The 10,349-nt window shown below is 39.2% G+C and overlaps 1 protein-coding gene across 1 annotated transcript; it reads left to right on the top strand.

Moving 5' to 3' along the window:
- Positions 1 to 391: 391 nt before the first annotated feature.
- Positions 392 to 7,724, top strand: jam2b (junctional adhesion molecule 2b; the record flags this gene model as incomplete). The annotated part of the gene is made up of 10 exons (XM_079170711.1): positions 392 to 443; positions 2,934 to 2,999; positions 3,803 to 3,913; positions 4,068 to 4,217; positions 4,987 to 5,168; positions 5,264 to 5,372; positions 5,468 to 5,575; positions 7,331 to 7,349; positions 7,450 to 7,498; positions 7,635 to 7,724. 10 exons carry the CDS (start codon positions 392 to 394, stop codon positions 7,671 to 7,673), a joined length of 885 nt encoding a protein of 294 aa, XP_079026837.1. The 3' UTR covers positions 7,674 to 7,724.
- Between the last annotated feature and the right edge of the window lie 2,625 nt (positions 7,725 to 10,349).

The following is a 10,349-nucleotide window of genomic DNA, read 5'->3' as shown; positions in this document are numbered from 1 at the left end:
TCCGGCAACTGCTCCCTCACATCGTACATAACACTCCAGCTTCAGGTTTGAGGGATCTTATTTATTCAGAAAAAACAGAGCAAATATTTTTCAATGGATTCTCTGATTTTCTCTGAAGTTAACAGACCCTTGCCAAAATAAAAGCAGCTCATATTCCCCCGCTGGCTCCGCCTGCTAAGAGACCAGTGGTGTCCCTGAACGTCTCAGGACAGCAGCAGCAGCGCTCCCTTTCTGTGCGCGCTCCCCGTCAGTTGTCCCGGATCCGCGAGAGTGCGCACGTGCTGCAGATGAAACTTGAAGAAGCTGCTGAGAGTTTGGAGTAAAACTCATCTCCAGACTGAACAGACACATACGGACCTCACGACGGATCTGTAACTCACCGTGACTAGACATGAACACCATGAAGATCCTGGCGCTGCCTCTTCTCGTCACTTTAATGAATAGTGAGTTTATTTCTGGTTTTAATAAACAATTTATTCAACAATAACACCTTATTAATCACATAGAAATAAGCTGCAATATGCTAATAGATAATATTGCTGGACGTTTTCAGTGGAAGAAGTGCATTCATTAGGTTGTTCAACAGAGTAAGTGTTGGCCAATCTATGATGTTAGCAGGCACGTTTTAGGAGCTTCTGCTAGTCCATATTTCCACACTCTGTGGTGTGTTTTTAATAGGATGCTCAGATTATCATCTCAAAATGGTAAACATTTATAAAGATGTGCATAGAAGAAACTGTTAAAAATGTAATTTGGACTGCAATACCATCACCCCAATATCTCTTAATACAACTCAGTTCACCGTTTATTAGAGGCAAAGCTTAAATATGATGGTGTACCATAACCTATCAAGTTAACCGTAATATGAAAATGGTATCATTGTTTTGTTTGACTTTTTAAAAAATCTGCAAAGGAAAATTAAAAGAAATCATCAAAATCATCACAAAGAAAAAGGAATAACCCTCTTCCATTTCTTCCTAAATATTTTGTGTGGTCCATCAGAAATGCGGGATTATTACGTGATTTCATATTTTTTTTACTATTTAATAGAAGAAAAATGTTTTGATAAGAAATGTTTTCTTCAGGCGATGCATGTTTGGCCGTGTGCAACAGATTAGCTAGATTTATATTGTGACAACTAATGATTTCAACATGAAGCAGACTGATTGGTTTTTGTTTATGCTTTATTGATCCTTAATTTGTGAGATGTAGTTTGTGCATGTTCAGTGGAGGAGCTGTGATGTGTTCAGGGACTGCATCAGAGGGTGACATTGTGCAGGGAGTGGTTGCTGTTTGGGCTCCCTGTTTACATCAATCTTGAGATCCACAGGGTGATGAAACACATTTCGCGGCCCCGCGGAGGAGTCTGAGATCCCAACGTTTCAATTTGAAGATAGCCGCCGACTGACCCTGTCGCTGATTGCACTAAGATGAAAATGACCTCTCGCTATCTGGAAAAATGCATTTGAAGTTGCTTTCCAAACAACACGCTTTAAATTGCAGCTTTGACATGTGTTTTGATCTTTCTTGTATTTACTCATGAGGACCAAATTTCCTCACAGAGATTAAAAGATTCAGACTTCCTCAGTTAGGACGAGGCTGGTGAAGAATTGTATTTTCTTTTTCTTCCTTTTAGTGTCAATGATAATGGCATGGTATTATGATTGGTAATTTAAAATGATTATAAAACATGTAAACAGTTGACATTTCAGATTAATTCCTTTTTAAAAATTCAATGTCAATATGGACTTCATGTCTTTAACATGAACTAGATATACCGTAGTTTAACATTAGTTCATGGCAAAAATTCAGTTCAATGGTTAAAGCAGGTTTAGGTTAGGCTGAGGGTCAGGGTTAAAGGTTCAATCCGTGAAGAGCCTCACAAGTGTGTTGCGCAGATATCTGGGTGTGTGTGTTATTGTGCCAGCTGAGAAGTGTAAGGTTACTGTCACAAAGAGCTTCTTTGTCTGCGAAAGAAAAGCATGCTTTCCATGCATGTGTGTGGCACACACCCACCCACCCACCCACCCACACACACACACACACACACACACACACACACACACACACACACACACACACACACACACACACACACACACACACACACACACACACACACACACACACACACACCACCCCCCAAATGTTCACCAAACCAAGACGTATGCTTTAATATTTTGCAAATAAAAATGATAATTTATCGTAGTCATTTTCTCCCTTGTCGTCTTGTTACAAGTTGTTTTGTCCTTCACAGTGAGCAACAACTGGATTTAAGTTTGCTATTCATGAAAAACTTTCACATCAATTGAAATATATTCATATTTAACTATATTTCGGTAAAGCTGGGTTTTAGTTTTTGCTGCTGTGAAAACTTGTTGCCATAGAAATCCATCATTAAGGAATTCAAGCTGACTACAGCCACTGAACTCTGAAGATTTGGGGCTTTCTCAGCATGTTTGTGGGGGAATGTTATGTAGGCTGTGTGTGTGTGTGTGTGTGTGTGTGCGCTGGAGGGATAGTTCACTAAAAGAGGTTATCAGGTCGGGATAGAGCAGCTTGTCAGAGAGTCATCCATCACCTGCATTCCTACACACCACCGCTCCTGGTACCACCAGGATATGGCAAAACACTGTCAGGGAGTTCATGTGTGCATCCACACAAAAAGAGAGCAGATATGCATTGTGGGTAACATTACTTTTTGTATAGGATTCCATGACTGGTATGTGTAGGCTGATACTCATTCTCATGGGCTTTTTATCCTGTTTACGTCTCAGGTCTGATTGCACTGCAGCCCAAAAAGCCCCAACACTTTCTAGATCTACAGATATGTTTAGCTTACAGATATGTTTAGCCAATAATGTGAGCAGAGGAAAGATGGTAAAAACGATCTAACAATTTACAACAACTGGTTGGTCCTCTCTCCCCTGCAGTTCCTGTCTCCATGTCAGTGACAGTAAGCAGCAGTAAACCCAAAGTGGAGGTCCACGAGCACACAGGTGAGACCGTGCAGTATAAGTTATTTATCCTTCAAAATGACCACATCTCTAAAGAACAACTTTGTATAATGTGATTGAAGTTGTTGGTCTCTTTAAACATTTGTCTTATCATTAATGTTTTAAAATAGGAATAAAAGAGCAACTTTACACTCAGTTTTAACAAATTCACCTTAATTTGTGGATTTTGTCGCCCAATTCGAAATGATTGGAATAAAAAAACAACAACGAGAGAAAAGTTCACTTTATGTTTTATGTATTTGAACTGTAATATCAGATGAGTGGGGGTAGAAGTGGAGTAGTGATGGGAGGTAATATAAATTATGTTAATGAGACATTTAGGAACAATTTGACAGCAAAGATGAGGGGTGAGATATTATCTCTGATACCTGCTTTGCTTCTCATTCCAAAACAAATCAGTCAAATTAACAGACAAACCAATGGAAAACAGATTTATATAATCTAACTTAAATTACTCTTATCTTCTTTAGTGAGAATACCAGATGCATCATATGTTTCAGAACAATTTGGAAAATTAGCTAAAATAAAGGGGAAACAGAAGATATCTCATTTCATTCTAAAAAAAGCAGGAAAAAAACAGGAACTGAACAAAACAGCCTTCAACGTACATTTGAGCTGAAACTTTAAACCCGAACAAATCCAGCAATACTTCATGCTGACCACTATTCATGAGCACACAGTTGTGACAAAAGGCAACAAATTACAAGAAACGACCTGCAGATTCAAGCAAAAGTACATCTACTGTATTCATTAAGTAATTTTCCTGCTGTGCTTTCTGTCCTCAGATGCTGTGCTCTCCTGTGAGTTCAGGACAGAGAACGATCCGAACCCTCGAATTGAGTGGAAGAAGAAAGGAAAGGGCGTGACATTTGTGTACTTTAATCACAAATTTACGGGTTAGTGAAAGACCTTTACTGCACAAATTCCTTTGACTGCTCTGAGCTGAAATGGCTGATATTTTGCTGCTTTCCTCCCATCATCCTTTCATTATTACCTTTTGATTTAGCCATTAGTTAAGCTTTGTCCATCATCCATCACCTTCCACTATAGGGTCTTATGCAGAACGGGCAAAGATGGAAGGAGCGACGCTGACGATACACTCTGTTACTCAGAAAGACTCGGGGGAATACCGCTGTGAGGTGACTGCCAGCGAGGACCACGTCAACCTCGGGGAAGCCACAGTAACCCTCAATGTGCTCGGTAGGACGGGAAACATGCATGTGTTTTATATGCAGATATTAGGTTGAATGTATGTGTACTTCTGTGAGACAAATGAGGGTTAAATGAATGAAGCAGACGTCAACAGCATTTTGCGACCTGATATCCTCTAATTATGAACGTAGCTCTGCTAGCTTCATCGTCACAAGTGAAGTTGTATAGTATATGATGGGCAGGGTAAGCCGGTCGCCCCAAATCACGCATGGTTGGATACATATGTATGCACACCACCACATTACCCTTTCAAAACTGGTAATTGTTTTTTTTGTTTTTCTGCATTTCAGTGTCATGCTTATGAGTGAGGGAGGAGAATTCGCTAGATTAGCCGAATCCCCATTTGGTTACTTTACAGTTTCAAAATAGCTTTTCAAAGAACAATATCATGAAATATATTGATTATACAACCTCAAATTAACTATTCAGGGAGGATGTATTGCTCACTCCTACTTTAAGTTTCAAATTTCAGAAATTTCTCTACATATTCAACCACTGTTTCATTTGAATGGGAAAACACTAGTGACAATAATGTGGCCGTCCCAGTTTCAACCTCTCGGTCCTGGCAGAGGGACTAATTTCAATCCAGTTAAATTTTGGTAAATTAATCATTAGACCCCTCTACATCAACCAAACAACAAAATGCATCAACAAAATAATACTTTAAGTGTTTTAAGGTGGACAGAAATATAAAGTCCTATATTATGGTATATTTCTTTGCTGTAACTCGAGGTGCTTTACCTCCCTGCCTCCTTAGTGCCTCCTCACGTCCCGTCCTGCGAGGTGCCGAGCTCTGTGTTTGTGGGCTCAGGCCTGGAGCTTCTCTGTAAGGACAAACTCAGCGTGCCTCCTGCCACCTACTGCTGGTACAAAGACAACAAGGCTCTGACGGCCACGGAAGATCCTCTATACAGCGTCGACACAAACAGGGGCACACTGGTGAGTACACGCTAAATTATACAGACACTTAAATGCACCCAAACAAAGTTATGTAATATGCTCTTGCTCTCCCATCTTGTGTTTGTTTGGAGCAGAAGTTCAAGAGTGTGTCCAAGATAGACGCAGGGATGTACCGCTGTGAATCCTCCAACAGCGTGGGGGCGCCCAAGAGCTGTGTGGCCCAACAACTGAAAGTTATTGAATGTAAATGGTTTTGGTAGAACTCCTCTTTGAAGTTTCCATGTTTCGCTCCACTCAACACAGACTGATGAAATTCTATCTCTCTCCACTCCTTCTAGATCCTTTGAATATGACGATTTTGATAGCAGCTGCTGCAGGTTTTCTGACGCTCGTCCTTTTCTGCTGCATCTGTGTGTGCGTCTGCCGACGCCGAGGCTGCTGCAGGAGTGAGTAGTGTGATGCTGCTCTGTGTGTGGCCGTTTCATAGACCGTACAGAAGGGCTGTTTGCATGTGCGTATGAGGTCGCGGTTTGGGCCTGTCTTAAATCATTGCTTTTACATTTGAGGCGTTTTGCATTTATAAAGTACAAAATAGAGGTAAAAACCTGGAAGATCATTTAATAAAAATGAAAAAAATGCGACAGCATAGGAATGTAAAACTCTATCGCGCAGTTGCATTACATATTCCCTTTTTATTTTGTTGTGGAATATTTCTATGTAGATGCGGGATAAGAGTTGATTAAATAAACAGAGTCTGATGAATGCTCAAAGTAGTAAGAGTCCATTTAATGCTTGCAAGCAGGAGAGCGAACACACAGACACGTATCTCAGTGAACTGTGCAAAACACTGTCAAAGAACTAAAAGGCACATCATATTTTATGCATAAAGAAGTCACGCCTTTAGTTACCTCATAGTAAAAGGGAGTATAGGTTTTTTGGACACGGGATGATTTGTTCTGCTCATTATTTGGAGTCTCACAGGTGCGTTCAACTGGGAGTCAGTCTCATACAGAGGTCAGAAACAATGTTTCTTCTCGTGTGCATATGAACAACCTTGGAAGATAGGACATTGGTTTCATGAACTAATTAAATACCTCTGTAGGACTGCAGTGATCTTTTCCTGTCTCTGTACTTTCCCATCAGTAGAACAACATCTTTCAAAACATCCCAAGATAATATATTATTATTAATATATTATACTTAATACATATTTTACCATTACAATTCCCTTATGAGGTTATGATTTCCATTTTTTAATCTTCCGTATTTCTTTGAGTCAGATGCATCTTGTGAAACAAGGAAAACTGCTGGGTCATTTTACGCCAGCAAAAATATTTTGTAATCTGTTTGATGTCGATTGTCTTTGAGAATTACAGACTTGTCCTCAGTAACACAGCATGGTGTTTTTTTGCTAAGGTTTTTGTCACAGCAAGTGGATCATGTGCTGCAATTGTAATCTTTCACGCAAAAATATGAAATCTAAAACTATTAAGTGAAAGTCAAACAATGACTGCGGTTGCAACTAAATGTGTTTATTTTCCAACCTGGGGCCCGGGGCCCCCTCAAGGGATAAAAGTATGGTTTCGCTTCAAGGAAAAAATGTTTGTGAACCTCTGTGCTAATCGGCAGACTGTGGAAGATTTCAGATCATTTAAGCAAAAGTAGAAAAAAGTATAAATACCAAAATGTAAATATAATACTCCAATGCGAATTAAGGTCTAACATTCAAAATCTTACTTAAGTTAAAGTATTAAAAAAAAAAAAAAAAGAGTATAAAATGCACTGACCAGTATTTTTATAACAAACAATGGTCAAACTCACAGATATGTATCAATCGTCAGTGTTTTGGTTCGGTCTAACTACTCGTATCAGCCTTGTTTTCAGTGAAAAAGCTCTGATACATTCACTGTACAAATACCTGATCAGCACCAAAACAGCAGACATTAAATAAATACATTAGCTGGTGAATAATTTAGCTGCTAACAAGACTGACATTTCCCTCCGGAGAGCTACAAGAGAGTGAATATTGGACTTACATTAGTCAGGTGGACAGAAACAAGAGTGTTAATGCACACTTGCGTAAATGTACTAATTACTATCCACAACTGGCAACAGATTAAGAGACACATGTACAACTTCTTTGGCAAGTATGATAGTGATCATTAATGTTACCTTTTCTTCTTTGTTGTTTCTCTGAATAGAAGACAAGAAAACAAAAAGGTGAGGGTTTCACTTGTCAGTCTGATTCTTGTTTTGCCTGCAGCTGTGTGTTATTGGCTGATAATGAGCTCAGACTGAACTGCTTCCCTTTGTCTTTCAGCATCAAGTCCTACAACCCTCCTCCTCCTCCTCCTCCTCCCATCCGCAATGTGAGTGATCAGAGGAATCATTATCGTGCCGGGGCTTGTTTTGTTCACTGGGTTGCCATTCAATTCTGTTAAGTTGATGATAACGCTGGTCCTATTAAAGGAAATGATTCAATGTATTTCTCTCTACTCTCTGCAGATCAAGCACTACAAACAAACTCACTCCTTCATGATCTGAGGGTGAAACACTCTCTCACTTTGACTTCAAACCATCCAGAACCATTTGGACGGCGGCTCACTGCTTTCCGGGACGGACAGATCTTCAGATATTAAGCTAAAACAAAGAGTTAAACTGAATTTTGTTAAAACCTTGATGCTTCCTAAACACTGACATTTATGGGTTTATAGTTTGGAAAACTTTTTTCACTTTTATATCTACTACAAACTTACAGTCCTGTAAATATGGGGTTTACTCGGCTCTTTCTAATGCTATTACATGTTAAGAATTTTTTTAAGTCTTTTTTTTGGAGTATTTTTCCAATTTATCTCAGACTTTCAGAGCCAAGTTAAACATTTCAGTATACGTTTTAGCTCTCTTACGCCACCTATATGCAAGTAACGGTTATTAATCCTGACAAATACTGAGCTACTGTATAGATTGTATCCTTTTTATTGCCTTTCGTTTATATTTAGATGCAGAGTTGTTGATTTATATGAGGACATATCTTTTCTCTTTGTCATTTTTGTTGTATACTTGTTGTGTTGATCTCATAATTGTTTAATCTTTGGCTGTATGAATTCAAATGTGAATTGAGCGACAGATGAACGGGTGTCTGCACACACTGAACGGTGCTTTGGAAGCTTTTAAAATATTTTATACTCTTTTGATGAGTCTGTGTCTTGTTCAGTAAAGAAAGATGAAACAAAAATATCCCAGAACAGAGTTTATTGGCTTATTGGTGGTACAAAGCCAGGCAGAGGGAGTAGGAAGTTTAATGTGGATTTGATCAATGTCATTAAAAACAGCAGCAACCATCCACTAGATGAAACATACATTGTTTGGATACATGGCCTAGCTTGTGTCATAGCCTCCTCAGTACTTTACATGTCCTTTAATCTTGATCAAAACATATTTTTAGCAACCACACAGAGAGTTTTAATCTGGTGAACATTTGAATTAGTCCAATACTTTGATTTATGACTAGAAGCCTACAAAACCAAAAACATTCCCATCAGCCTCAGCTGTTTATATTTAGTACTAATTAGTAAATGTTAGCATGCTAACATGCAGAACGAAAATAGTAAACGGGGTAAGTGAACTTGTACTCGTATAGCGCTTTAACACTCCATGTCATTGACCCATTCACACCCATTCACACACTGATGGGACAGCCTGTGGGAGCAATTTGGGGTTAAGTGTCTTGCCCAAAGACACATCAACGTGGACTAGCGGAGCCGGGGATCGAACCGCCGATCCTCTGATTGAAGGATGTGAGCTTTGTGCTCGAGTATTATGAGATGATACATAGGCCTATATAGATATCTACATGCATAGAACATATACTGTATATATCTCATGCATGTTAGCAGGCCAATGTTAGCATTTAATGCTAGCTCAAAACTGTTGTGCCTAAGTAAAGCCCCCCCAGAGCCTTGAGCTGCCGACTCTTGGTCTTGTTTATTGCTTATTCACATTACATTTACTCAATACGTTCTTCTTTTTTGTGTATAGTTAAATCAAAATAAATTCTTCACTATGCTCTCCTGTTTCCATCTTAGGAAAGGGCATACGATTGCTAAGTGTTAATTATAAATACATATACTGTACTATAAAAAGTAGTACGTTGGTGCAGTGGATGTTATTAATGGAATATGTGCTGCTATTACTAACAGATGTACAAATGGTGGGTGTTTCCTTTTGTTAGCGGCAGTTACAGACAGCTGTGTTGGAGAAAGGAGCTTTTACTAGAAGATAGTGACATCACTGATCAACTCCTATTTATCTAACTCCCTTTGAATTGTGTCTGTTTCTTTCTATCAAGCAGAGTTTTGGGATGTACAAAGATTTGGTGCTTCCCTTTGACCGGACAACAATGTAGTTGATTGTCATCGATGTTTCTTTATTGACCACAAGATGGCACCAAAGCACTGACTGTCTCAGCTCATACCAGCTCAGTCCACAGGCCTCCAGCTACACGATGCCAGCCGTTACCCATTATTTGTCTATGAACAGTAGCACTATTGTCCTCCTCCTTTTGTTCTCGTTGTTCTCCTTATTCTGCCGCTCATAAATTACATTTTTTGAAAAGCACGGATATCCTGCAGCTTCCATGCGGTTTAAAAAAAAGATGCATTGTCTGTGCATGGACTCACGATTCAAAGATTTGAGTCATGTTCATGTTAATGACCACCCATTTGAATTTTGTTACATCTGGCTTGTGCATGATGTGTAACTGCAACAATACAGACAGTGTCAGGAACCAGTAACAGAAATCTATTCTCGTACATGGTCATAACCCTCTCGAATGATTCCATTAAGAGCCTTTTATTGATCTGGCTGTTTGGTAGCTCAAACCTTTCTGATCAACCACTCAGAAAGGACATCAGTCGAGCTCTAAGATATGCAAATGCTCTTCCACAGTCTGTGGGAAAAACTGCACCCTCAATGGGAGACGCATTGGTTACTTTGAGCATAGTGACAATGCAAGTTGAATTTGAAGAATGTTTTTTGGGATGTATTCATAAGCCCATCGTGACTGAGTACAAAAAGCATGATTTATTTATTACTTTGTACTCTGTCTTAGAAATGTCTGTGTATCTGACAATATAGTTGGCAAAATGAAAAAAAAAAGAAACATAACCAAAATGGGACACTAATCAGATAATTTCTTTCATCCTGCATGGTTTGTGCAGA

Source organism: Pholis gunnellus (genome assembly GCF_910591455.1).
Source record: "Pholis gunnellus genome assembly, chromosome: 12".
In the NCBI taxonomy this organism is placed as follows: Eukaryota; Metazoa; Chordata; class Actinopteri; order Perciformes; family Pholidae; genus Pholis; species Pholis gunnellus.
The sequence above is the reverse complement of the archived record's forward strand: the minus strand, read 5'-3'. Positions and strand labels throughout refer to the sequence as shown.